Source organism: Pseudocercospora fijiensis (genome assembly GCF_000340215.1).
Source record: "Pseudocercospora fijiensis CIRAD86 unplaced genomic scaffold MYCFIscaffold_10, whole genome shotgun sequence".
In the NCBI taxonomy this organism is placed as follows: domain Eukaryota; kingdom Fungi; phylum Ascomycota; class Dothideomycetes; order Mycosphaerellales; family Mycosphaerellaceae; genus Pseudocercospora; species Pseudocercospora fijiensis.
In genome coordinates this window covers 3,241,750-3,269,587 of record NW_006921541.1, presented here as the reverse complement: position 1 = coordinate 3,269,587, position 27,838 = coordinate 3,241,750, and the positions used below count along the sequence as shown (strand labels likewise).

The 27,838-nt window shown below is 46.7% G+C and overlaps 7 protein-coding genes across 7 annotated transcripts; 2 read left to right on the top strand and 5 right to left on the bottom strand.

The window, feature by feature from the left end:
• Positions 1-39: 39 nt before the first annotated feature.
• MYCFIDRAFT_179575 (uncharacterized protein) lies at positions 40-378 on the bottom strand (the record flags this gene model as incomplete). The annotated part of the gene is made up of 4 exons (XM_007933630.1): positions 40-53; positions 97-197; positions 249-273; positions 300-378. 4 exons carry the CDS (start codon positions 376-378, stop codon positions 40-42), a joined length of 219 nt encoding a protein of 72 aa, XP_007931821.1.
• Positions 379-428: 50 nt separating this feature from the next.
• MYCFIDRAFT_94454 (uncharacterized protein) lies at positions 429-4,039 on the top strand (the record flags this gene model as incomplete). Its single annotated transcript, XM_007933629.1, has 3 exons — positions 429-715; positions 926-3,289; positions 3,340-4,039. Coding segments are annotated over 3 exons (3,351 nt in total), but the record flags the coding sequence as incomplete, so codon positions are not given.
• A 178-nt stretch (positions 4,040-4,217) lies between these two features.
• MYCFIDRAFT_212642 (uncharacterized protein) lies at positions 4,218-5,342 on the bottom strand. Its single transcript, XM_007933628.1, has 3 exons — positions 5,282-5,342; positions 4,894-5,257; positions 4,218-4,821 (listed from the first exon to the last, which is right to left on the bottom strand). Exons 1-3 carry the CDS (start codon positions 5,292-5,294, stop codon positions 4,716-4,718), a joined length of 483 nt encoding a protein of 160 aa, XP_007931819.1. The 5' UTR covers positions 5,295-5,342; the 3' UTR covers positions 4,218-4,715.
• A 9,282-nt stretch (positions 5,343-14,624) lies between these two features.
• On the bottom strand, positions 14,625-16,433 carry MYCFIDRAFT_57535 (uncharacterized protein; the record flags this gene model as incomplete). Its single annotated transcript, XM_007933138.1, has 5 exons — positions 14,625-15,409; positions 15,471-15,683; positions 15,739-16,024; positions 16,074-16,317; positions 16,375-16,433. Coding segments are annotated over 5 exons (1,453 nt in total), but the record flags the coding sequence as incomplete, so codon positions are not given.
• A 2,639-nt stretch (positions 16,434-19,072) lies between these two features.
• On the bottom strand, positions 19,073-20,045 carry MYCFIDRAFT_212641 (uncharacterized protein). Its single transcript, XM_007933627.1, has one exon. The coding sequence runs from the start codon at positions 19,864-19,866 to the stop codon at positions 19,108-19,110; it is 759 nt and encodes a 252-aa protein (XP_007931818.1). The 5' UTR covers positions 19,867-20,045; the 3' UTR covers positions 19,073-19,107.
• A 195-nt stretch (positions 20,046-20,240) lies between these two features.
• On the bottom strand, positions 20,241-20,819 carry MYCFIDRAFT_79345 (uncharacterized protein; the record flags this gene model as incomplete). Its single annotated transcript, XM_007933626.1, has 1 exon — positions 20,241-20,819. The coding sequence occupies one exon, from the start codon at positions 20,817-20,819 to the stop codon at positions 20,241-20,243; it is 579 nt and encodes a 192-aa protein (XP_007931817.1).
• A 1,589-nt stretch (positions 20,820-22,408) lies between these two features.
• MYCFIDRAFT_63887 (uncharacterized protein) lies at positions 22,409-24,046 on the top strand (the record flags this gene model as incomplete). The annotated part of the gene is made up of 5 exons (XM_007933151.1): positions 22,409-23,004; positions 23,056-23,313; positions 23,364-23,799; positions 23,851-23,939; positions 24,010-24,046. The coding sequence occupies 5 exons, from the start codon at positions 22,409-22,411 to the stop codon at positions 24,044-24,046; spliced, it is 1,416 nt and encodes a 471-aa protein (XP_007931342.1).
• Between the last annotated feature and the right edge of the window lie 3,792 nt (positions 24,047-27,838).

Genomic DNA, 27,838 nt, shown 5'->3' with positions numbered 1-27,838 from the left:
ATCCGGGCAAACGAGCGCAAAACCTGACGTACTCTGAAGCTATCGACAACTCCCTTGCAGCAGCCGCATTCGAGGCGCGCATTATCCGCAGTTTACCGCGGCCGGCAAGTAGGAATGTCGCTGCTCTCGCTTGTGGGCGTGGTATCCACTGACGCGTGAGAGTGAGCGGCGGCAAGTAGGTATCCATATTTGTTGAACTGGCACATTCGCACGTGCATAACACATACCCTACGCCGCTCCTACCCTACTTGGACAGCAGCTGACCTTCGCACACTTCACTGCTGCATTCACACACTCACCGCCGAGTGCAGATAATGCTATAGCACGACCGCCTGCCTGCCAACGCCGCTCGCCCGGCAAAACGGGATTTCCGGGCATACAGCACACATCGGACACGACACGACACAATGCCGTACTCGCTGCAGACGCGCGAAACGCAGCGCTACTACCAGCCCTGGCTCGCAGCGCACGGCAGCTCTATCAATGTCGCCAAACACGTCGACTCCCTCGCCCAACTCGACCTGCACAAACAAGGCTATGCCCCAATCGCCTCCCGCGACCGCTCCCTGACAGCCTTTGCGCAATTGCTGGCCATACGACTCGACGTACGCCGCTGCATGGTCTCCCTCATCGACGCCACCAACCAGTATATCCTCGCCGAAGCCACCCGAACACACTCTGTCACACGTGGATTTGCTGAAGATGGAGACGAGTTGTGGCTGGGAAGCTCAATTCTTGCCCGCGCCGACGCTGTATGCGAGCACGCTATGTATTCGACTTGCTCTGGCGCAGAAGCAGACGGGCGCATGTACACCACATCCGGCATGATCATCAATGACTGCCGCTTGGACGAGCGCTTCAGCAAGCGACCGTTTGTGCTCTCGGAGCCGGGAGTGCGATTCTATGCTGGCGTACCGCTGCAAAGTCGTACAGGACACATGATCGGAACGCTAGCAGTGTCAAATGACACGCCGAGAGACGGCCTGGGTGCAGATGAGCTTAGATACATGCAGGAGGTGGCACAATCCACTATGGAACACCTCGAATGGGCAAGAGACCGAGTCGACCGATTCAAAGGCGAGCGAATAGTTAGAGGCATGGCGCAGTTCATTGACGAATGCTCGAGTCTGCGTGAAGCACCAGAAGGAGAGAAGACAGAAGGGGAGAAGAGCCGGCAACCGATACCCCACGAACAGAGTGTTTCTTCTCTTTCAGACACACTTCAGCCCGCTCGGCCTGGTCTCGCAAAGAGAGCATCCTCGCGCAATGTTCACACTCAGTCCAATAGACCAGACGGCGTGTCCCGAATGTTTGCGTCTGCAGCTGAGATCTTACGCGACTCCACAATCGCGGATGGCTGCGCTATCTTCGGCTCTACTGCTGACTCGAGAGGCAATACAGTCTTCAAGCAGCCACCAAACAACCACGACAACGTATACGATCGCAAATCTCAACCTTCACCAGCATCCGACTCTGATCGGCATGAGACTGGAACTTCCGACTCTGACAGCTCACCATCTACCCGGCCGTGTAAACTCATGGCCTTCTCGGTCGCCGATCAGCACGCTCGACAGTCAATAGAGGGCAGTACTGCGCTTACTGTCGGTACTTTGGATAAGTACTATGCGCTCTATCCTCAAGGTCGCAGCTTCTCCTTCAACGATGAAGGTAAGGGTATATCGTCAGAGGAAGAGAGTAATAGCGAGAGAGAAGCCGATAAGTCTACCAAGACTGACGAGAGTCCCAACGCAAGAGCCAAATCACGAAATCGAAAGCGGCAAATGGATCATAAAGAATTGCTTAAAAATATCCCAGGCGCCAAGACTGTGGCATTCCTACCGCTGTACGACCACTCGGAGGAGAAGCTCGTCGCTGGTTGTTTCCTATGGTCATCCACCGTTGGGCGTATTGCTCTCGATGCCGATCTGTCGCATCTACGGGCATTCGGCAATTGTATTGTCGGCGAGGTGATCAGAATGAACATGCAGCGAAACGAAGCGGCTAAGACGACATTCATTGCCTCGATGAGCCATGAGCTTCGTTCCCCTTTACATGGCATACTTGGTGCCGCTGAGTTTCTAGCGGAGACCACGGCAGATGCCTACTCTGCTGGACTGGTGAACTCAATCGTGACTTGCGGCAAGACGCTTCTGGATACCTTGAATCATGTGCTAGACTACAGCAAGATCAACAAACTTGGCAAAACACAGATGAGACGAAGAGCGCGGCAGAACAAGCCAGTCAGTTTGACCTCAGACTCTACCCTTGATAGTCTCAACATGACGGCCGATGTCGATCTTGGCATCCTCGTGGAAGAGGTGGCCGAGGCCGTGACGGCTGGTCACACCTTCAAGAAGTTACCAGGCGCGATGGCTCTCGCCAAGCCTGTCCAGCAGACCAGCGAATCTGTCAATAATCTGCCAGCTTCTTCTGCCAATGATCATGCATCCGATGGTGTCTCAGTGCTGCTGGACATTAGTCCTAGGCGGTCCTGGATTGTGCGAATCCAGCCAGGCGCTTTGAGACGCATCATCATGAATCTTCTTGGAAACGCCTTAAAGTACACCTCTTCTGGCTTCGTGGCTGTTTCACTTCGTGCTCAGGAAAGCAGTGACAGCTCCAAGATCAATGCTCTGATTCGTGTCGTTGACTCTGGCAAAGGCATGTCCGACAGCTTTCAGCGAGACAGACTCTTCGTTCCTTTCAGCCAAGAGGATCCCTTTCAACCCGGCACTGGACTTGGTCTGAGTATTGTCAAGCAAATTGTGGATAGTCTGGGCGGCAGTGTGCAAGTCCACTCAGAGTTGGACGTAGGTACTGAGATCGACATCCACTTAAGCCTGCCGACCGCCGCCCACGTTCAGCAGGAACTCGATGCTCATGGTCTTCCTGCGCCTGATTCTGAGATGCTCGAAGTTGAGCGACTTACGAAGGGCAAACACTTGGTAATTCTGGATCCTGGTGATCCCGATAGATGTCGCGTGCCAACGCATCGCGTGGCCCGTTTCCAGCAGACCGTGAGAGAAGTGTGCACAAATTGGTTCGGAATGAGAGTTTCTTGGTCGAGCGACATGGATGTCAAGGATGCTGACTTATACGTCTTTGGTGAACCCCCACCGCTGGAGAAGCTGGCAGATCATCACCATCGTGAAGGCCATCCAGAGCATTCAAAGCGAACCGTTCCGATTGTGATTATCTGCGAGAACGATCAAGATGCGATCACTCTGACCAGACACGAACAGGAGACTCTTAGGAAGCTAGGAAAGCTCGTCGAGGTCATGCCGCAACCGTAAGTCTAGACTGTGCTGTATTGATCAACACGAACTAATACTGCTGTAGTTGCGGACCGAGAAAGCTCGCCAAAGCTTTCATGCACTGCCTACAGCGGGCACAAGACGTTCGCGCTCGACTTGAAAATGCCGACCAAATAACATCAACTCTGTCAGAAGATGTCCCGGGTTCAGGCGCCAAAGACTCAACAAAAGAGCCCCATTCTTGCACCAACGACCTCCGAACTACCGTCAGCTCAGCTCTCTCTTATCCAGCTACAACACCCATCGACCCTCTGACGCCCTCTCTACGATCCCCGTTGACCGAAGATCGAGACCCCATTCAAAACATCAACCAGAATGACCCCCCACCTCCGAGCCCCGAACCAAATCCTCTGCACCTCCTTCTCGTAGACGACAACAAGATCAACCGCCAACTCCTCGTCATGTTCATGAAAAGGTGCAAATTTACCTACCTCGAAGCCGAAAACGGTCAAGAAGCTCTCGACCTCTACCGATCCTCAATCTCCGACTTGCCAAATCACAAGCATTTCGATTTCGTGCTGATGGATATCTCGATGCCGATCATGGATGGCATGGAAGCTACGAGACGCATCCGAGATTTCGAGAAAGAGAATGGGCTCAAAAGGGTTACAGTCATTGCGCTTACGGGCCTGGCGAGCGAGAAGGCGAGGGAAGAAGCTGAGACGAGTGGAATTGATGTGTTTTTGCCGAAACCGGTTAAGTTTGCCGAGCTGAGGAAGTTGTTGATACAGCAGGCTGGATGAGGTGGAAGGGAAGGAGGCGGGTGTTGCTGCTCGCAGTTATTCTTGCATAGCATCGAGGATCAAGTCGTCAAAGGGTCAGGAAAATTTTGCATTGCGACGGTGTTTCTACATGATACCCAATAACGGATACAGAAATAGAACCGATAAAGGAAGACGGGTTGCGTGAGAGTCTCAGAGAGAGAGCATTCGAAGTATTTATCTACCACATGCAGCTACTTCTCGCCAGCACTAACGTATGCAGCCATCCTTTCGACCATACACCCTTTCGTTAGCGCGGACTTGTCAGCATGTTAGCATTCGAGTTGGATACTTCCACGAATTAATGTACACTCCACAGCGATCCAAATGTATTGGTTCCTGCACCAGAAATATCGACGCATCGAATTCTGTAAATCTGAAATTGTTACTATTGTATTATAATAGAATGTGGTGATGCATAATTAAGTGGGTTGAAGCCTAGTCGAAGAGCTAAGTGCTGCAAGTCGGTGTCGGCAAAACCCGCGCGACCTCTGAAAAGTAGACCGAGCGGGTGGAAACGGCTAGCGGCGGCTATTCCCATGGCGCTAAGGAAAGTGTTTATGGTCGAAAGGATCGCTGCATGCGTTATGCATGCATCAACCCCCTCTCCATCCCATCCCACCCCTTCCTATCTCCTTACTCAAGCAACACCGACATTCCCACTCGGCACAATCGTGAAACTCTGCAACGGCGCAACAAAACCATTGTACTGAGCATTTTGGTAGCCGGTGATATTCCTGGCGACCCTGTATCATCACATTAGCATCAGCAAAAAAAACCCCACCCGCTTCTCCACCTCTCAGAAGAATTCTACTCACCCAGTATCAGATTCCACAAACGCCAAACTGACCGACACCACCGCAATTTGATCCCCCGTGTTTGGTCTCAAACTCGCCGCTACAGACGGCGCTCCCGACGCGGTTGCAGTGTACTGCAGAACCTTGCATTGCGCATAGTAGCCTGTGTCTGAGCCGTAGCAGTAGGCGAGGAAACTTGGGTTCGGCGCGGAGATGGGACCGGTTACATTGAAATTGTAAGTGCAACCTGATCTTGCGCAGTCGACGTGCCAGTTTGTGACGGTCCAGTAATAAGTGCTGGGGGTGGTGGAGGTGGTGGAGGTGGTGTAAGTCTTGGGGGTGTAGGTGCCGTAAGTGGCTTGGGGGAGGGCGAAGGAGAGGGTGGCGCTGAGGAGGAGGGGGAGGGTGGTGGTGAGGTGCATTTTGAATGAGTGGTGGTTGGTTGGATGGATTGTAAAGATGTTGGACTGGTATGCCTGGAGAATGGGTGGGAGGTGGACTTGTAATACAAGGAGGGTCAGTCTTATATAGTATTGTTGGATCACTCCCGTAGCCAGGAGGGAGCCAGCATGTAGTATTTTTCTCTCTCGTATTCGAAACTTCCGGCTTGGGTGCACTGTGCGCATCGTAGTGACAGTGGATCCGCCGACATCCCTGCATTCTCAAGGGTCTGAACGAATAGCACTGCCCAGAATCTACGGTGCGCGTTTTTGGTGACTGCCACTCCCAATGCGTAACACACTCTGTGATTCTTTAATTTATCGTGTTCTTGGGTGAGATCTGCTTCAAGGAAACCCCCCTTGTCGCCGGGGTTGAAGCGGCCGTAACGGCGTCAACATGCTCGTGTAATCGACTTGGCATAATACAACTCTATATTTGGGTTCGCTAGTTCTTGAGCCGGGTAGTCGTATTGATTGAACAGCAGTGGTGCTTTCGAAGATCCGGAGGCCGATATCATATGTCGAGGAACTGTTGTACATACTACTCGAGATCTTCATTGGCGCCGTTCTGAGTTGATGTGTCTGATGGCATGAGTAGTGGACGTGATCGGAATCGCTCGTAGATCGTGCAGCTGCAAAGCAGCAGATTATTGCTGGCGCCATAGACATATCGATTGCAGCTAGCAGTAAAGCAAAGAGATTCTCAGGACATCAAGACTGAGTTCCCTATTCCAAATTATTGCGTGATAGGGGAGTGCAGGTCGAAGGACAGAGTCGGGGAGAGAAGCTAGCAGGGGGCGACAGTTCCTTCCCTGTCTCTCAGGTCTTGCATATAAGGAGGACAGAGTGGGTCTGCCGGAACCGGAGATTACGAGATACGGATTCTATTGTTAGCACCTTCCACTGTTTTAAATCTTAGTAAACAAACTACGCGTTTCCTCTCGCCCTTACTACCCTTACTGCCCTCCAACCTCGCTATCGCTATAATAAAGCTAAAGTCTACGTATAGTATAGCAATATCGCTTAATCCGAGGTATTGTTATCGTTACTACCGCACTACTACTACTACCGCCGCCGCTGCCGCCCTGTTCTACGCGTTTCTCGACCTCTTACTACTACTACTACGCGTTAGTTAAGTAAGTAAATACTACGGTATAGACGAAGTATCCTATAGCGACCGATTATAAGAGCTTATCGGTATAGTTGCTATCTAATATAGCTATAGCAGTAATAGTGCTAGCGGCACCTAAAGGCCGAGTAACTAAACCTCTATAACTAGCTTAGTAACTAAGAGGGCAATAATAGGGTCTATAGCCGCCTATATTCGAGACAACTACTTAGTAAGTGCTTTGTCGGCCGTATCGTCGTCTATACTGTTAGCTAACTCTTTACGGAGGTTGTAGAAGCGCTCTTAGATATTAAACACCTGCTCCTTTATCTTAATAGCGCGTCGCTCTAGTCTTATTATTGTCTCTAGCTTAAGGTTAATAATAACGCGCTCTCGAGTAAAGTATAACTCGAAGCCGCTCTCCTACTAGCCTTATATCTATATAGTATAGTCTTCTTCCGAGAGGTTGTTATAGAGCTTGTTCTATATATAGATATAGCGGTATATAATCTAATACTTCCGGTAGAAAGCGCACTTATAGAAGTTATAGTTATCGAGGTCTCTAATATCGCTAGCATTAAATTCTAGCTTACCGAGCGCAATCTCGGTAGTAATAAGGGCTTAGATAGGGTAAGGAAGTAGCTTTAACTACTTATTAGTATAGATAATAGGGTATATCTTCGAGCGGAAGTTATAAAGGGCGATATTAGCCCTATAGTCGAAGCTATTCGTAACGTTGTCGACGTAGACAGTAATACCCTTTAGCGAGAACGCCGCTATAGCGCGTTTAAGGTCCCCCTTCTTTAGGCAAGAATGTAGACCTTCTAATAGATTAGTAGTCTTATACTATATATATAGAGGTAAGTATTCTCGTACAAAATTAGCCTATATTCGCTTAGTTTTAATAAACTCGTTCTTAATATATTTAACCTATTCTCGCTTAGGTTAGCTATAGAGGTTGCGTAGAAGCGCGTTAATTACTTTGTTTATCGAGTCGTTACAACTAGGCTCCGTTCTTCTGAATTTTAATACTACAAGTATATAGTCTAAGGTCTTCTTATATTTGTCGGCCTTAAAGCGCTTACGGAGTGTAGCGTCGACGTGTTTATAGCAGAGATAATAGGTCACTTCTGTCTTACCTATAATTAGACCTAGAAAGGCGATTTTAACCGCTCGCTGTTTAGCTCCGCTGTCGTCTATAACCTAGTACCTAGAAGTCTACCTTATACTATTTTCTCGACACTATCTCTTAACAATAAGTATATACGATAATATAACGTCGCCGTCTTTGTATTCTATAAGAAAATAGAAGGGGCAGCGCTAAGAGCCGGTAGTATCGCGTACTATAACAGTAAACAGCTTCTAACCTAGGAAATTCGTCTTATATATAGAATCTATTAAACAAAGCCGCCTATATTTTTGTAGAAGCTCTAGTCTTTCCCGTTTAGCAAATATATATCTAATAGTATCGGCGCTACTTTAATAATGCTTAGCTTCGACGTATTCGTATAGGTATTATGCTATTATTATTATAAGTTAGTATTTGAGGAAGATTCTAAATAAGGAAAATAGAGGGGATAATATCGGAGAAAGGGTAGTCCCGCGCCGATTAGCTACTTAGAGGTCGCGCTAAGAGATAAGCTAAACCGCTTACGGATGCTTAGCGGTAATACCTCTAATTCTTAATACTTCGAGGAAATAAGAACTTATACTCTAACAACTAATCTCTTAACTCTAACAACTATACTAAGGTACTTAATCGACCGCTAGTATACCGGATATTAGGGTGTGCTTTACGGAAGCCTCGAGCGCTATTAAGAACGTGCATTCGCTTAAAACTAAGGCCTCCGGAAGCCTTAAGAACCTTATATTGCCTAGGTGCGTTTTTACCTATTATATTGTCCTTTACCTCCGCCGCTCTATAGCCCTTCTACCTTTCGTTACTAACTACCTTCCGCTAGAAGGAATTCAACTTGTTACGGTTAGAAGTCTCGAGAGAGTGGTTATAAGCGGCCTAATCCCTACTTTAGTACGAGAACTAGTATTCGACCGGTTTAATACGCTTAAACTCCTTCTTACTATTCTTAACGAGGTTGCTAGTAGGGTTAGTCTCGTTATACGGCTTATATAACACTTTAACCTTTAGGCGCGCTATATAGAGGTTACGGTCCTTATTAGTATTACGAAGCCTCTTATTATTCGACTTCTTTAACTTATCCGCCTGCGAGACGCGCTGCTTACGACTAAGGCGATACTTAAAGCTAAAGATACGTATATACTTCGAAGCGGATATAAGGTGAGCGCTATTAGTATACTATACGTTGTCAATTAATAGCTAGTAGGTGCTTCTATCGTCCTTACTAACCTAGAAGGGCTCCGGTCGCAATCCGAATAGCAACTGTCGCTACGAAGCGATATTAGCTAGAATAGGTACTACTAACCTTTGCGACGCGTTAAAGTAATAACTACGCTAGCGGCTCTTAAATTCGTTATAGCTACGAGAAGCCTTCTTCTTCTTAGTTAGCTTTTTATTACTTACAATCTCGCCTTTAGCATCTTCTTTACTACCGTTACTACCGTTACTACCGTTACCTTTACTACCGCCGAGTTCTTTACTACCGTTAAGTTCTTTACTACCGTCGAGACTAGCTAAGTCGAGCAGCAAATCGTCTTGCTTAATAGGCCGCATTCTACTAAAGATATCCGCTATATCTTCCGCCGTTGTTAGCTTATTAATACTATACTTCTTAACGTCTCTATTCGCGTTAAACCGCGTATTAAATACTACCTTCTCGAGCTCGGCGGCGGTAGTAGCGAAGTCGAAGGCTATAGCTTCTTCGAGGCCTTTAATATAGCTAGTTGCGGCGTCTGCGAGGCCTTTAATATAGGTGTCTATTGCGACAGTAAGAGTAGCGATAGCGATAGTAAGGTATAGAGAGAGCGACGACGAGGTACAAAATAGATTGTTTACTAGAAGAGTAGAAATATATATAGAAGGCTAAGAAATCGGCTCCCCGGCGGAATCTCTAATTTCCGACTAGACCTACTCTATCCTCCTTATATGCATTACCGTCTCTTATTTTACTTACCGTCGTAAAGGTCTTGCATATAACGAGGATAGAGTAGGTCTGCCGGAACCGGAGATTACGAGACACGGATTCTATTGTTAGCACCTTCTACTGTTTTAAATCTTAGTAAACAAACTACGCGTTTCCTCTCGCCCTTACTGCCCTTACTACCCTCTAACCTCGCTATCGCTATAATAAAGCTAAAGTCTACGTATAGTATAGCAATATCGCTTAATCCGAGGTGTTATTATCGTTACTGCCGCACTACTACTACTACCGCCGCTGCTACCGCCCTATTCTACGCGTTTCTCGACCTCTTACTACTACTACTACGCGTTAGTTAAGTAAGTAAATACTACGGTATAGACGAAGTATCCTATAGCGACCGATTATAAGAGCTTGTCGGTGCAGTTACTATCTAATACAGCTATAGTAGTAATAGTACTAGCGGTACCTAAAGGCCGAGTAACTAAACCTCTGTAACTAGCTTAGCAACTAAGAGGGTAACAATAGGGTCTATAGCCGCCTATATTCGAGACAACTACTTAGTAAGTGCTTTGTCGGCTGTATCGTCGTCTATACTATTAGCTAACTCTTTACGGAGGTTATAGAAGCGCTCTCGGATATTAAATACCTACTCCTTTATCTTAATAGCGCGTCGCTCTAGTCTTATTATTGTCTCTAGCTCGAGGTTAATAATAACGCGCTCTCGAGTAAAGTATAACTCGAAGCCGCTCTCCTACTAGCCTTATATCTATACAGTATAGTCTTCTTCCGAGAGGTTGTTATAGAGCTTGTTCTATATATAGATATAGCGGTATATAATCTAATACTTCCGGTAGAAAGCGCACTCGCAGAAGTTATAGTTATCGAGGTCTCTAATATCGCTAGTATTAAATTCTAGCTTACCGAGCGCAATCTCGGCGGTAATAAGGGCTTAGATAGGGTAAGGAAGTAGCTTTAACTACTTATTAGTATAGATAATAGGGTATATCTTCGAGCGGAAGTTATAAAGGGCGATATTAGCCCTATAGTCGAAGCTATTCGCAACGTTGTCGACGTAGACAGCAATACCCTTTAGCGAGAACGCCGCTATAGCGCGTTTAAGGTCCCCCTTCTTTAGGCAAGAATGTAGACCTTCTAATAGATTAGTAGTCTTATACTATATATATAGAGGTAAGTGTTCTCGTACAAAATTAGCCTATATTCGCTTAGTTTTAATAAACTCGTTCTTAATATATTTAACCTATTCTCGCTTAGATTAGCCGTAGAGGTTGCGTAGAAGCGCGTTAATTGCTTTATTTATCGAGTCGTTATAACTAGGCTCCGTTCTTCTGAATTTTAATGCTATAAGTATATAGTCTAAGGTCTTCTTATATTTGTCGGCCTTAAAGCGCTTACGGAGTATAGCGTCGACGTATTTATAGTAGAGATAATAGGTTACTTCTATCTTACCTATAATTAGACCTAGAAAGGCGATTTTGACCGCTCGCTATTTAGCTCCGCTATCGTCTATAACCTAGTACCTAGAAGTCTACCTTATACTATTTTCTCGACACTATCTCTTAATAACAAGTATATACGATAATATAACGTCGCCGTCTTCGTATTCTATAAGAAAATAGAAGGGGCAGCGCTAAGAGCCGGTAGTGTCGCGTACTATAATAGTAAATAGCTTCTAACCTAGGAAATTCGTCTTATATATAGAATCTATTAAACAAAGCCGCCTATATTTTTATAGAAGCTCTAGTCTTTCCCGTTTAGCAAATATATATCTAATAGTATCGGCGCTACTTTAATAATACTTAGCTTCGACGTATTCGTATAGGTATTGTGCTATTGTTATTATAAGTTAGTATTCGAGGAAGATTCTAAATAAGGAAAATAGAGGGGATAATGTCGGAGAAAGGGTAGTCTCGCGCCGATTAGCTACTTAGAGGTCGCGCTAAGAGATAAGCTAAACCGCTTACGGATACTTAGCGGCAATACCTCTAATTCTTAATACTTCGAGGAAATAAGAACTTATACTCTAATAACTAATCTCTTAACTCTAATAACTGTACTAAGGTACTTAATCGACCGCTAGTATACCGGATATTAGGGTATACTTTACGGAAGCCTCGAGCGCTATTAAGAACGTACATTCGCTTAAAACTAAGGCCTCCGGAAGCCTTAAGAACCTTATATTGCCTAGGTGCGTTTTTACCTATTATATTGTCCTTTACCTCCGCCGCTCTATAGCCCTTCTGCCTTTCGTTACTAACTACCTTCCGCTAGAAGGAATTTAACTTATTACGGTTAGAAGTCTCGAGAGAGTAGTTATAAGCGGCCTAATCCCTACTTTAGTACGAGAACTAGTATTCGACCGGTTTAATACGCTTAAACTCCTTCTTACTGTTCTTAACGAGGTTGCTAGCAGGGTTAGTCTCGTTATACGGCTTATATAACACTTCAACCTTTAGGCGCGCTATATAGAGGTTACGGTCCTTATTAGTATTACGAAGCCTTTTATTATTCGACTTCTTCGACTTATCCGCCTACGAGGCGCGCTACTTACGACTAAGGCGATACTTAAAGCTAAAGATACGTATATACTTCGAAGCGGATATAGGGTAAGCGCTATTAGTATACTGTACGTTGTTAATTAATAGCTAGTAGGTGCTTCTATCGTCCTTACTAACCTAGAAGGGCTCCGGTCGCAATCCGAATAGCAACTGTCGCTATAAAGCGATATTAGCTAGAATAGGTACTACTAGCCTTTGCGACGCGTTGAAGTAATAACTACGCTAGCGGCTCTTAAATTCGTTATAGCTATAAGAAGCCTTCTTCTTCTTAGTTAGCTCTTTATTACTTATAATCTCGCCTTTAGTATCTTCTTTACTACCGTTACTACCGTTACTACCGTTACCTTTACTACCGCCGAGTTCTTTACTACTATCGAGTTCTTTACTACCGTCGAGACTAGCTAAGTCGAGTAGCAAATCGTCTTGCTTAATAGGCCGCATTCTACTAAAGATATCCGCTATATCTTCCGCTATTATTAGCTTATTAATACTATACTTTTTAACGTCTCTATTCGCGTTAAACCGCGTATTAAATACTACCTTCTCGAGCTCGGCGGCGGTAGCAGCGAAGTCGAAGGCTATAGCTTCTTCGAGGCCTTTAATATAGCTAGTTACGGCGTCTGCGAGGCCTTTAATATAGGTGTCTATTACGATAGTAAGAGCAGCGATAGCGATAGTAAGGTATAGAGAGAGCGACGACGAGGTATAAAATAGATTGTTTACTAGAAGAGCAGAAATATATATAGAAGGCTAAGAAATCGGCTCCCCGGCGGAATCTCTAATTTCCGACTAGACCCACTCTGTCCTCCTTATATGCATCACCGTCGTGAAGACCGATATGATTTGGATTACTTCCGTCAAAGTTCTCAACTGCAATGGAAAACTGGAATTTGGTCTGTGTAGTAGAAGCTGATTCGGAAGTACGGATGCGTTCGGCGAACATATTCTCTGCCCGTTTACATCCGCTCTGATATCATGCTGCCAGATCCAACGGAGACGATTGTTAGCATTATCCACGATCTTTTGCATATCAGTTCCAAAGCCCGGTAAATTCCAGCCGTACATTCTCCCTGCTTCTTGACTTGTCTGAACGACCTTCTGCGCGCGTGGTCTCCGCACAGCATCGTATGCTTCGAAAACGGCGGGGATCTGGTGTTTCGATGTCGTGAGCGAGAGCAAGTGGGACAGCACGACAGCGTCTTCTAAACCTTGCCCAGCTCCAGCAGCATGTCCTGGAGATGATGCATGAGCAACGTCTCCAAGCAGGCAAACGCCAGGCGGCGATCAAGTGAGGCGACCATTCATCAGCATTAATTTCCGCGTGCGTGCATTCGATGGCTTCATGTGCATATTTCCAGGGCTCTGGGTCGTGGACGAGGAAGACGAACCTTCTTTCCCTTGAATCCCTTCCTTTTGAGATTGGGTAGATCGCTACATCCTTGCCCTGGGACATAAACCACTTTGCATGACCAGCGTGCTTTCCTCTACTAGGACAATTCTGGCGTCCTACGATGCCGCGATAGATGTAATAATACTGCCTGTGTGGTCATGCCGTTGATCCCGTCGCATCCGATCAGCGCATCCGCATGGATTGTCTCGCCGTCTTCAAAGCTCACAGCCACTTTGTCGTCGGCTTGCAAAATCTTCACCGCACGCTTGCCAAATTTGACAAGGCCTTCTGGAATGAGGCTTTCCATGATGTTGAGGAGATCCTTGCGGTGAGCGCTGCTTCGAGTGAAGTACACCCTGATTAAGCGAGATGGCGGACGGGGGTAATCCCCGTAAACGGCAGGCTCGGCAGCTAGCTTGAAACGTTAGACGTGGAGGTGCGTATAATTTCTTTGGGTAGTACGCTAGCTTTGAACAGTTAGATCCCGCTTTCAGGGATCACCCCCTTCCGCTATCTCGCTTAATCAGGGTGTATGGCGTGCCAACGAGTCCGCGACACCATCCCAACCTTTCTCCAAAGTCCAGACCTTCTTCTGCGTATAAGGCATCGAAATCAGGTCGTTCATTCTCGGTCCTAGCATACTCATACATAAGTCCAAAGTTTGAGGCCAGCACATTTCGCTCTGCGAACCATAGGATATCGCATCGACAGTCGGGCAGACCACCGAGTCCGGATTATGTGTGGTGGGTGTCCTATGCCAGATAATGGTGACACAAAGTATGTTTCTGCACGCCCGTGGACTCATGACTATCGTGCTGTGCTGTTGTTCTATCAGGCTGATATACAGGCCAAACACGCGATCAAAGAAAGCATCGGAACACTTGTGCCGTTGTGACATCGGACGGCCATGTTCGGCAGAGGACTGCTGTCGAGAGATGACGATGATTTCTCAAAACGTGCACTCACTGTGGTGATGGAATGATGCTCTCCACATCTCCACATGAGGCTGTAATTCCTGTGCAGCCTCGCATATGTTGCCGCCTCAGTGATACTCGCCTGCATCTCCTACCACCATAGAGTCAACACAGAGGCCACAGATTCAAGCTTTCATGCGGTGCTTCCACGATATCGAGAAGAGATTGGGCAAGTGAGATGTACGGAAAGATTGTGGCTAGAAAGATTCACTCAAGCCCCTGGCCAGGCTTTCTTTCCCAACTCTATCAGAAGTTGCGAGAAACAGGAGTCCTTTACATACATGAGCTGCTAAACCCGACACTCCACGGCGACGCCCTCTAATTCACCACAAGTCTACCCTTCTACAAGAACCACAGCGCATCATTCCTCTCCCGCCTTACAATCGTCCAATCCGCCTCCTCATCCTCAACCACAGCCTGCTCTCCACCCTCAGGATACTTCCTAACATGTTCAATCGCCCACCTCGTCCTCTCCCCAAGCACAGGCGGACACCTCCCATTCCCCTCAATACGCGGCAACCCAGCAAACTCATACAACCATCGAAACCAATCCATAGTCTCACCATTCCCCCACTCCAACTGATGAAAACGTTTCCCCTCCCCCGCTCTCCTCTCCTCCCAAACCTTTTGCTCCGTGATCGAAGGCATAGGTTTCGAGTTCCGTCCAGACCAAAATCTCGCGATTGCTACAGCTTGATATTCGAAAGAGCGGAATGTGAGGACTCGTGGGACGCCGATGAATGCTAGGGTTGGGAAGTCGTGGAGGAATGTGTGTTGGAAGTTGTTTATGAGGCGGGAATTTTGATAGTCGTAGAGGTCTCGGCCGTGGGATTTTGTGTTCCAGAATGGGTAGGAGGGTTGGTAGCCTGTGCAATAAATGATTTTGTCGATTCCGGAGAGGGAGGTTCCGTCGGAGAAGAGGATGCTGCCGTCTGACTTGTATTCGGTAATGATGGGTTTCCAGAGCATGCCTTCTGGTGGATGTTTGCCGTCCTGGAGTGGGGATGTTAGTGTGGAGATAGGTATGGAGGTCTGCAGATATGGAAATACTGACCCATCGGCCTGGGGATCGGCGAGATACGTAGAGTGGGCCTTTTAGCAACTTGGAAGTGAGGAGGATATGTGCAACGTCGTATCCTGAGGCTGAGTTCCCGATGACAAGGACTCTTTGGTTTGCATACTCTCTGGCTGTTCTGAAGACTTTGGAATGTACTATACGATGGGGAAACTTCTCCCGATATTCGTTGATGCCGGAGACATATGGGACCTGTGCGCTGGGTTAGAGCACGCCCCGATCATCATTTGTCAAAGACGAATCTTACAAAAGGAACAGAATAGTGACCATTCGCGACGACTACTGCATCGAACTCGTCTTGCCACCAATCGTCGACATGACTTGCTGCATTATATCGTCGTAAAGTCAGTCGCCATCTGTTCTTCTCTAAAGCTGTGATTGCTTCGACTGTTGTGAGGAGACGAAGATGCTGGTCGAGGCGGTGCTGCGAGAAATAGTTCTCAAGATACTGTTTGGGTATCCAGTGAGGTACGAAAGGTCCGTATGCAAATGGCAGGTCAGTGAAAGACATAGCCACATCGGGCACGTTCGTTCTAGAAAAACCATCAGAGTAGATTCACAGCACATTTGTCTTCCACTCACGTCAGCTGCTCATAGATTGGTGTCTTATCATAGCGATGCTGCGTTGAAGGAGGTGTTGTTGTAGGAAGACTCTTCGGGATCGCCAACGGTTTGTCAACTTGTGGTGGCAGAGCTCCAGGCGTGATAGGAAGACATCCTGGATCGGGGTCGTAAATCCACGTCCCGCCCGGTGTTTCCTTCCGTTCAAACACTTGTATGTCGTCGAAGTAATCTTCAGCTTTGAGAGCAGCAGTAGCCGCCGCGCCTAGCTATCGTTAGACAAGGGTGTTCACACTCATGGCGACTTAAATGTCATGCCCACCACTGGCGCCAGCGCCAATCACCGCAACGTTCCTAATTACTTTCTGCCGCATGTCCATGTCAACGTTTGGGGTGACAATCTGAGAGAAATCGGGATCGAAGTTGTGGTATCCAAGGTACAGACCATCCTTGATCAGGTCAGCAATGCGTGATGTGCTTGTTAGTGTGGAACCCTGCGCACGTTATATGGCGTGCTCGGCAGCCACTCGGATCATCGATCAGCTGAGGGCAAGTCGTCGTCTACAGTGCTGCTGTGCCATCTTCGCCGATGCGGAATCAGCGACCTTTGGGTCTAACGCGAAGTTCCCCACTCGAAAAGCTGGGAGGGAGTATGTTGTGCTTCCAGAGGCCTCAAGCAAGCACCAGACCTCCAAATCCCGCCCCAGTCATCACCGCTGAAGTCATGGTCTGATCGTCCATTGTCAGGCAGACTGGAGATGTACTATAGTGTCTCGCAGCTTTGGGTGAGCCCAAGTACTTGATCGTCGGAAGGATCAATCTTTGTCAGTTCATAGGTGCGGACAGAATCTGGGGGTGCTTATACGACCATAGAACGCGTACAACACAGTATAAGAATCTGCCGTGAGCCGATAAAACCTGCATGCCAGGCGCGCAACCCGTTATCAGGCGCGCAACCCGTTATCAGGCGCGCAACCCGTTATCACTGTGCCGGATCATACAGCGTGGTCTCCGAGTCTCCGATAGTAAGTCATGATTACTGCCTCCGCCAAAGCAGACAGACTGTATCTAGGCTCAGTGCTCGCTCTTCTCTGTACCAATGGTGCACATATGGTGCCATCGCCCTCTCCAAACCATTCTCAGATGTCCCTGCTCTTGCGGCACCGCCGGTGGTTAAGGTGTCGGTTTCCTGGTCGAGTCTCGTAAGGCATTGGGCGATTCACATGCCTTGTGGCGTTCTCGCGTGCGTGTAGTATCTGCTCGATGTGTTGAGAGTCCTCAGTAGTCTGGTCTCGCGAGAATCATGATCATAACGTCTGGTTGCTTGGAAGTTGCGAACCCACTGGAGCCAGCCTCGAGACGAGGCACAAGCTGCTAAATTTAGGAACTCGACCTCACCCTTGACATCCTCGCCCTTCTTATAGGCAGATTCCAAGCAACAGCGTACGGCGAGCATAAGCATAGCGTCGCGGCAGGTGGCTAGAGATACACTCGTCTCTGAAACATCGGCTACTCCAACACAGCAGATGTAGCGATGTCGTGCGGCCACCAGAAAGAGCCAGGAGTAAGAGAAGTACTGAGGTCGCAAGCATTCGCGACCGACAATTCTGAGAACGAAACTGTCATTGCCAGTCAAAAGAGTCGTCAAAATGTCGAGCTGAGCTTTGTAGCCGGCAATAGCCTTCTCGATCTTGAAAAGACACTTTGATGAACAACGAAGGCATGTTCTGCAACACGCTTCGAGCAAGAACTGGTCTGTTTACAGCCTTCCCGCAGACGTTGCAGGCCTCAACCCCTAGAATTGATCTTGAAAAGAATCTGTTGAACATTATTGGTGGGGTAGAGTAGGATGAAGACCATGCCAACGCCTCCTGGTCGTTTTTAAGGTATTGTGGACGGACTTGCGCGAAGATTAAAGCAAATCTATCTTCGAGTAGGTAGGAAGGAAGCACTAGGCAAGAAATACGTAGGGGGAGGGGGGCATTTTGATTTCTTCTCGAGTCAGAGGCCGAGTCTGGATCTGTATGTGCGCATTTCTTTGCTGAACCCCCGACGAAGACTCTGTACATGATACAGTACACTGCAACACTATCTGAGTGCACAAATTCCGACTATTCTTCCACTCAGCTCGTAAACTCGGATTATATGAGCTTCTCTTGTCTTGTTCAAGGCGGCGACGAGTGGCAGTAACAATCAATCACGGCAAGCTCATATGGAAAGTCAGGGCAACAGCGACAGTGGCGATAGAAGGGACAGCATCAACAGCAATGACAGCAAGAAGTTTCTTCTCCAAGTGCCTGCATGCAGAGCACATTGATGAAAAAAAAAATTAAACCGACTCGCATCGCCGGCGCATCGCATATCCGATTCGTTTCGGTTCGTATCGGTCGGAGGAAAGAAAGTCGCATCGATTCGTTTCGTTTCTCCTCGCTGGGCGGCGACAGTCAGACATACCGGCCACCTAACCCTCACATCCCAGACTCTGACACGTCTATCACTCCACTTAGTGTACGGAGCATCCGACCTTCATACCACAGCCCTCTAGTCGTGTAGGATACCACTGCAGAGGGGCCTGAGGTCCGCCACCTTCAAACGTGGGCTGGGCCGCGAAGCGCTAAGCCCTGATTAGTGACGGTACTGCTAGGAGTCAATGGTATGGTGTTGGGAAGGTGTGGTGATGTGACCGATCTGCCAAGTGTTAGTGGAATGTGACTAAAACACGTAATGGGGGAAGGGAGATGTAGAAGAAAGAGAGGAAGAATTCTAGAGGGAGAAGGGGGCCTTTTATACCCAAGTGTCTAGGCGTGCTGAGGACTGTGAGCGGTCGCTGGAAGACGAATATATGAGCATTGGTAAATGCTTTGGTATACCTTGGATGGGGTGGCATAGCAGACAGTTGTCGCGTGGGCTATTGGCTGCATGGCCATCGCATGGTGAGCCAAAACTTCAAAAGCTTGGATCAACCACTGGAAACGACAACACAGTTACAACATCTGCCAGCGAGCAGCGAGTGAAGTGTACTTGAAAATGCTATTCAAATCTGTACTTGGCTGTTCTAATACTTATTCTGCGCCTCCGTAGCATGTCCGCTAAAGAGAGTATCCTTGCCTGGATCCTCAGGAAACTCAATTCCATAGAATCTCTTCATGACATCCCGAATAGTATCATAGCAAGCTCCAAACCGCAGCAAACTTGGACCGCGGAAATCAATCATGGTAGAAGATGTTCTCGGAGTGCTATATTTCTGCTTTCCATAGTTGATGATGATATCAGCAGCTTCCAGAATTTGAGGCTCGATTTCTTCCGCATAAGCTTTCGTGCCTTTGCCGGTCATGTTCGCTGAGCTGCCCATCAATGGAACACCTGCTTCGGTCGCAAGACGTGAAAGTTCATCCATGAATCGACCTCCATTGCAGAGCATTGCCAGTGTTCCTTCGATGCTTGATCTTGCCAAAGTTTCGGCTCCGAGTTTCTTGATGATGGGGTGGTCTGGTTTGAAGGGTGCGATGAGACCTAGAGGGATCTGAAGATCTCGGATGAGGAAGTCGACCATGGATTGCTCTCGTGGTGGTAGGACGTGGATTGATTTGTGCAGTGCATAGCTTCCGATCATGGCATGACGCTTGTGGGCTCCTCGTTGTTTCGTTGTGAACGCTCGCTCGAGAGCCACTGTGTGTGTTGCTACGATGGCATAGCCGACTGACACTGGAATAATTGCCAGTCCACCTTGCTGCAGAACTGCAAAGACACGCTTGGTGTCTTCCTCCACATTCGGTACTTGGACGAGTGATAGTTTTGATGCAACGGAGGCCATTTCGAGTAGCTTATTGCTCGCTGAGTAGTCTGATGATGTTTTCGATTGAGCAAAGCGAATGGTGCCAGATTTTGCTGAGTAGCAGCTTTGGAGGACTTTATATTGTTTTAGCTTTGAATGACCTTGTGCAACGTCGTGGAAGGAGTAACAACGCCTCGAGATTTCGGCGTCAGCATCCGATGTCCGCCATTGATCCCGGAAAACGTCCGGACGGTAATGCGGCGATCAATCTGAGATACCCAAACACAGTATGGATATCGTGATAAGATCGCCATTGGCAGCCAGGATGTTGCGGAGAAGTTGCGAGATCGGCTTCCAGGTCCGAAAAACCGGCATTCGCTTGCTGTGCATAGAACTCTTGGATAGGAGATCAGCTACCTATATCGAGCGTCTCCCCATTCTCTCCGCTCATCTTCATACGCATCCTCGAGAGCCTGTCGCAAGTCCTCAATACTTCCAACATCCAATCCGACGGGACTTGTGAGGCCGATCTCCCCTAGAAACATCATTGCAAGACTGCCTTTCCACTTGACCTCGTACTCAAATTTAGTTCTGTAGTCCCTGACGCTCGTCGCCGCGAAATTCATGGTGTGTGAGACTCGCTGTCCGTAGCTGTGGTCTTCTCGATACACGAATCGAGACGGCGAGTGCTGGATGACTTTGGCAGTTCTACGGGGTCCGCTACTGCGCAGCTCAATGTGGTCGCCGTTTTGTGTTAGGGCAGCAGACATTTTGTGACCATTTCTGGTGAGAAGGATGGCGTCAAGTGGTCCATGAACTTTTGGAACCTGAAGACCTCTGATGAAGTCATAGTCCAGAGCCTTGTCCTTGATGAAGCCCGGTGGTCCTTTCAGAAGGCATCCCTGGCTTCTTGCCTCGCTGGCGATCTGTGGTGACACGAGCAGTGCTATGAGTCCGGCGAAGAAACCAAAGAGTATGAGTCGAGATGGCATTCTTGAGGCTCTAGAGTCGCAGAATCTCTTATGTTGGTCTTTTGCGGCAGTGTGAAGGTCCTGTTAAACCCTTCGCTGTTGTGATGGAAGGCGAATAGGACTCCATTTTGCCCTCGAACGTTATGGTGTATTGTTTTCGATGAGAGAGTTTGGTAACTTTGGTTCGGCCGAGGCTGTTGAAAATGGCTGGCCTCAGGCGCCTGCCAAGACCTGAGTGAAGAAAGAGGGCGGCGCGGAGACACTACTGGAGTTCCGCCAACATGAATACATCCACCTCCATATGTACCATTTCAATCTACCCTCGAAGACGGCACTTATATCTATACCATATATAGTCTGAACTGCTCTATCCCTAGTAGCGTCTGGGGTCTTTTGCTTGTATACCAACGCGCCTCGAGCAGAATTTAGTCTGTTTACAACCTCCCCCCAACTCCCCGCAGACGTTGCAAGCCTTAGAATAGAACCTTACTAGTGTTATGGATCAGCCAAGGAAGCTTACCACACTGCCAAGGCACCCATTAGCAGGACACCTGTATTCATGTCTTGTTCTGCTTGTTAGTTACAACACTTCGAGCTGGTATCAAAAAGAACCTTTAGACATTGGTGGGATAAACAGCCTATAAATGAAACAACAATTAAATACGGGCTTATAGGCCACTACAGCATAGCAACCGCTATAGCATATGCGGGCCCTACGCTTAGCGGCTAGCAGGTAACAAGCAGGAACGGAAGCCGCGGATAACGATTATAGAAGCACTGCAGGGCTTGAACGATATGTACAACTATACGGCCTTGTTGGTCTTGTTGGTAAAGGAGGTCCATCCTAGTTTAAGTTTTATAACTACTTTCCTATACGTCGAGGTCTATATCGAGGGCGAAGCGCCATTTCCCGAATACGAGACTGCGAGTACAAATAGTGCTTACGATCGCTGTCTTTCGATCTTTATTGTATCGGCACCTCCTAATACTACCTGCTACAATAAGAACACTATGCGGTCTATACTCACCTTCGCTGCGACTTTTATCGCTCTCGCATCAACCGGTTCGGCAACGCTCTACGGGAATCAATGTGACTGCCTTAGTCTCGCTGCTTGTACAAAACAAGGAGCTTTCGGATGTGTACAGCCTAACGGGGAGACATACGGCCCAAATTGCGTCGATAAGTTTGTCGATCCGACTTATAGCTGTGCCAACGAGTGCATTGCAAATTATTATGGCTATTACTATCACAAGCATCTGTAAGTAACGTATTTGCGAATTGTCGACCAGTTCTTAATATGAGATGTAATAGCTCAAACGACAAACAATGCATTTGCTCCAGGAAGGATGCCAGCAAAAGTTCCGTTTGTGCTAATGGTCCACCATGATCTATGTTCGCTATAATGAACTGGAGAAGATGGAGAACCTTGTCTATTGTAAAACCTTCTCCGGCCGGCATATTGGTTTTGGGGGTCACGCAGGCAACATGGGCAGGCGAGTTTCCGCACGCGAGAACCCCATCAGTCTCATAGCACACATAAAGAAGAATCAAATGTATTTTGCGCGAGCCACTGGACTTCAATTGAGATCAAGCCACCACATCCATCACGATGTCTGGGAAAGAGGCAGTGAGCGAGCACGTCGAGGGTCTAGAGTCGTCCTCCCCAGAAGTTACTGAGAAGACACGCAATAATGACACCTTCGCGACTGTTATCCAACATAGCAAGCCGAATCCATGGAGTCGAGGATACTTACGGCTGTATTTCATGTGTCTGCTCGTTTACCTGTGTGCTACAATGGCAGGCTTTGATGGCCAGCTGATGGGCTCCATCAATGCCATGAAGAGCTACACCGAACACTATGGCTTACCAGCAGAAGGCAGCAGTGGAACGGGTCTGGTCTTCTCGATATTTTCACCGACACTGGGGGCTTTCATCGGCGGGAGATTCATCTTGGCCTTCTTTTCCTCGTTTGCATGCGTAGCAGCGCCAATGTATCTGCTCGAGGTTGCTCCGCCGCAGTACAGAGCCACGGTGTCTGGCATGTACAACACTCTGTATTACTTTGGCGCCATCATTGTCACCTGTACGGTGTATGCAACGAACCACCATTTGACTGGTCTCGTATCCTGGCGACTTCCACTTTGGCTGCAAATGCTGATGCTCTGTCCAGGCCTCGTATGCTTGGGCATTTGGCTTGTACCAGAGTTTGTATCACGCGAACTATAAGACCGATTCACTTAGCTGAGAACTCGTAGATCACCTCGCTGGCTGGTCGGTAAAGATCGCCATGAGGAAGCAAGAAAGATCTTGGCGGACCTGCATGCTGATGGCGATCACAAGCATCCGCTGGTCGAGCTTCAGATGACCGAGATCGTGCAAGCGCTTAAACAAGAAGGAATGATGACATGGCGGTACTTCTTTGATCTTCGCGTGCTATTCAAGACAAGAGCTAGACGCTACAGAATCATGCTCAACATTGCTTTCTCCTGGTTTGGACAGTTCTCTGGCAACAAGTCTGTCCTCTCGTGATATGAGTGCTGGTCACAGTGCTGACTTTGCATAGCATCGCATCTTACTACCTGCCATATCTCGTAGCTAACGTCGGCATCACTAATACTAGTACGCAACTGCTGCTCAACATCGTCTATGCAATCACCGACTGGACACCTGCGATGATCGGCGCTCGACTACACGATGTCTTCGGTCGACGAAAGATGTTGACGGGAGTCACTCTCGAAATGGCAGACTGTCTTGCCATCACAGCTGGGACCGCGGCTGACTACGTTCATACCGGCAGCAAAGCATCATCGCGAGCTTCTATCACCTTCATCTACGTCTTCGGTAGCACTTTCGCCCTCGCTATGACATCCATGCAACCGATATACCCTGGCGAAGTCCTATCCAACGATATGCGAGCGAAGGGTATGGAAGCGTATTCCTTCACAGCTGCAACTGCGAGCTTTGTGAATACTATTGCTGCACCTGTGTGGTTACGAGATGTAGGTGATCATAGCAGCCTCGTTATCAAGACATCGTGCTGACAATGCTAGACAAAATACTGGATGTATGTCTTCTTCGTTTTCTGGGATATTTTCGAGTGTGTATTCATCTATTTTTTCTTTGTTGAGACCAAGGGAAGGTAAATATGAAGCCTATGGCAGAAAGCCTTGCACCCTTGCAACTATTGCTGATCCGGTTCCGAATTTTAGAACTCTTGAAGAATTGGATGAGATCCATAGCTGTTGATTGTTGATTAATCACAATCACCTGACCGTTATCACAATTACAATCTCAGGTGAGTGATTAATCGTTAATCACAATCGCTATAATTATATAATTACTGTAGTAGTGAGCGTTATAGTTAAGAAGGGTGCTATTTTAAAGACTATAGTCGTTGTTAGCAGTTATTAATATATTATCTTCGTACTCTGCGCCTTCTAGTAAATATAGCCCTTCTAATAGCATATAAGCAAGGCCTGTAGACTGCCAACTCTTTAAACACTTACTCATCCGGATAGTATTACTACTAAGTAATAACCGCTCCTATAATATCGTACGCCGGCTCTTACTAAAGGTCCGCTCGGACTCTACGGATATAGCGAATGCGGACAATAGGTCGACAGTAAGCCGTACGAGTGCTAGATTAGCCGATTGTTGCTATATCTACTACTTAATTAGTATTATAGAAACAGGCCTATTATTATAGTCTTTGCCGACGATTAGAAGGCTAATCGGTAGTCTATAGATAAAGGCTTCGAAGGCATCCTCGTCGCTAGCAACAAGGTCGGCTTATAACTGTATTTGCTACCGTTCTAGGTTAGTAAGACCTTCGAGGTTGCGCTTAGAAGTTAAGTAAGGAGTGCTGTGTCTATAGCGTTATTTGTAGTCTTGCTATAGACCTCTAGCTTCTAACAAGGCGGCGTCTATATTAATTGCTAAGCACTTATTTAACTACGCGAGCCTTCGAGTTAGATGTAGAAGGACTGCCGCGGCATAGACGCAGGTCTATTAGTTAAGTCGATAGTATTTATCGAATAGCTGTCTTACTAGCTAAATTGAACGGATAAGAGGTTAACGCCGAGTATTATCTTCCGCTAACCGAGTAAGGTAGCTTCTTATATACTCTATAGCTTCTTAGTACTAATCCAGTGTTACTACGTAGCCTTATAGCTTAAAAGTAACCTCTTTAAATAGTATAAGGAAGTTATAAGTATGCTATAGAACAGACTATTCTTCGGTAGTAAGCTAAGCGTCCCTTAAGTGCGGTATTCTATCGAAGAAGCTATTTAATATTAGCCTCGTTTGTAGTGCCTCCTCAATTATAAGGAGCTATCTATTCTAGCGTATTTTACCTAGAATCTTAGGTGTTGTAGCAGGCAGTAAAGGCTATGCCTTATATACCTCCTTAAATACGTTAAAGTTGTCGTTCTAGTATAGAAGCTTAGCGAGTAAGAACAGCCGTTGTAATAGACCTTGCTTAGCAAAGGAGTCTACGTCTATATCTAGCTACTTCGAGATAGATACTATATCGCTATCCGAGTCTATTATAGACAGTTCAAACTCCTCGCTCTCGGCAGACTCTTTATTCTTAGCGAATATAAATGCCTACGTTATCCGGTTAATAATGTAGCTAATATAGCGTAGATAGCGCTTCCGGAAGTAGCTATAGCCTTCTGCTTAAATAAAGGTCTCTACGGCTGCATAGAGGGTCTTATTATTAGAGCTATTATTAGCCGTTATCTAGCCGATCTTGTCTATTATATTAAAGACCTTGAAGCTATTAATAAGTAGTAGCGCGAGGAAGTCGCCTATATAAGAACCGACTAGAAGCGGTAGAAAATCTAGTAGTACTTAAACTAACTTGCCCTTGTTATTAATATACTAGCAATTAATAGCCTAGAAGTGCTTCCTGCTATACTAAGCCTTCTATATATCAGTACTAACGTAGATATAGCTTAAGGCGCCTAATAAGGCTTGTTTAACGCGCTCTCGCTAATACTCGAAGTTGTAAAGAATATAGCTAAAGAGGGTCGTATATAAGCGTAGAAGTACGTATTTAGCTTATAGGTTGACTGCTAGTATTAGGTTATTAAACTCCTTCGTTACAATAGCACTATATAAGACACTAAGTGCTATAACAAAGCGAGCAAGAGCGTATCTAAAGGTCTTCTTATCCGCTGCGTTCTTTAGTATATTAACGGTCTTCTATATCTTAATATCTACGTTCTTTCTAATAGTAGCTAAGAAGTCGATTACGCTCTGTTTCTTACTATTATCCTTCTCTTTTATACGACTAACGATAATTTGATGCTTATAGAATAGGTGCTCGGCGGCGTTGCTAGATTAAGACTAAAAGCGCTCTATATCGTTGTTACTATAGTGTCTATAGTAGAATACTCGGTACCGGCTGTTCTTAACCCTCTTAGGCTCGCTATTCTTTAGAGGTCTCGAATAAGACTACAACTCCGGATTACGCCTATTACTAGCTCTCTTTCGCTTCTTAGATAGTATAGGTGTCGGTGTCGGTTGCGTAGGTATTGCTAAGGACGAGGAGGACTGTATAGGAAGGAATAATAGGTTAGGTATTAGCTAAGGAGGTTGTATAGGTTGATTTAGTAGCAGTAGTATAGGATTTGGCACCTCTCCGGCTTCGCTGTCTTCGAGGTCGCTTAGATCGCTCGAATCTTAGGTAAATAGTATCCGTTACCTATCCTGCGTTTCCCGTTGTGTTTCTTAGCCCTTACGGAAGTTTTCTAAGAGCCGTTATAAAGGCTTAGGGTTTTTGCGTATCTCTACTATAGTAAGGAAATAGTAGAAGTTATAAAAGAATAGAGGTTTAGAAAATTTAAGTTTAATAGGGCTTACTAAGGTTTAAGGCGCGAGCCGAGGCCGCTTAGTTAGTCGACTCCGGAGGTTCCTATTAGGCTTTAAAGACCCTAAATAATGTAATTAATAGGAATAGGCAGGCGCGTAAGCAACTAGAATACTAATAACTCCTACTATTCTATATTCTAATCCTTTACAATACTACTAATATACTCCTTTACGGTAGCCTCGATATATAAGGCGTTACGAGCACGCTATATAGCGAGCTCGACCTTTAATTTATACTCCTCGCCTATATATAGTAGATAAGGGTCGTAGGCGTAGGGGTTAAGAAACCTAAAGTGCTTCGCCCTCTTTTCTATCCTTAGTATACGCTCGCTATATACCTTATAGCGACAGTCCCCTAGATATACGGCTATATAGTTTGTTAGGGCTAAAGAGGCTATACGTAATTGGCATGTAACTAGGCTAAGTGAAGCTAGGGTCTTAGTGCCTTAGGCAGGGCTTAGCGCTTAGTAATAAGCTAACTTGCCTACCTTCCTCCCTCTCCTTCTAGCTCCTTATCGAATACTACCTATACCTACTACTACCCTATCTACCTACTAATATACCCTTCTTATATAGTATTCGATCTACCCTTTAAGGGCAGCAGCTAGATAGTCCTTATTTCAAGCTTTTAGCGGTATAGCTACGAATAAGACTAATCTAATATATTGCGCCCGAAGAACGGGACCTATATATACTATTCTATCGAAGCAACCGTACTAATTATTAAGCAAGGCCTTCTATACGGCCTATTACACTAAGTTAATCGTACTAGACTAATATCTACTAATTCCGCTACATCCGCATCTTAGGGGCTAATAATACATTATTAGTATTACCCCCTATTATAATAGCCGGCTTATTACGAAGCAATAACAACCGTGCTGCCGCTAGCAGCGCTAGTAATAACAACGCTAGTAGCATAGTGCCTACTAAAGTGCCTACTAAAGCACCTGCTAAAGTGCTACCTACTAAAGAACCTGCTACTAGGCCTACCGAAGAACCCGTAGTTCTAGGTAACGACCTAGAGTTGCCTGTTAACGATATACTTAACAATATTGTTAATCGACGATATAGCTAGCTAGCCTTTGGCCCCTAGCTAGTAGCGAGACTTTAAGAAGCTACTTAAAACAGGCTTACTGCCCTATATTAAGAACAATAGCTAAA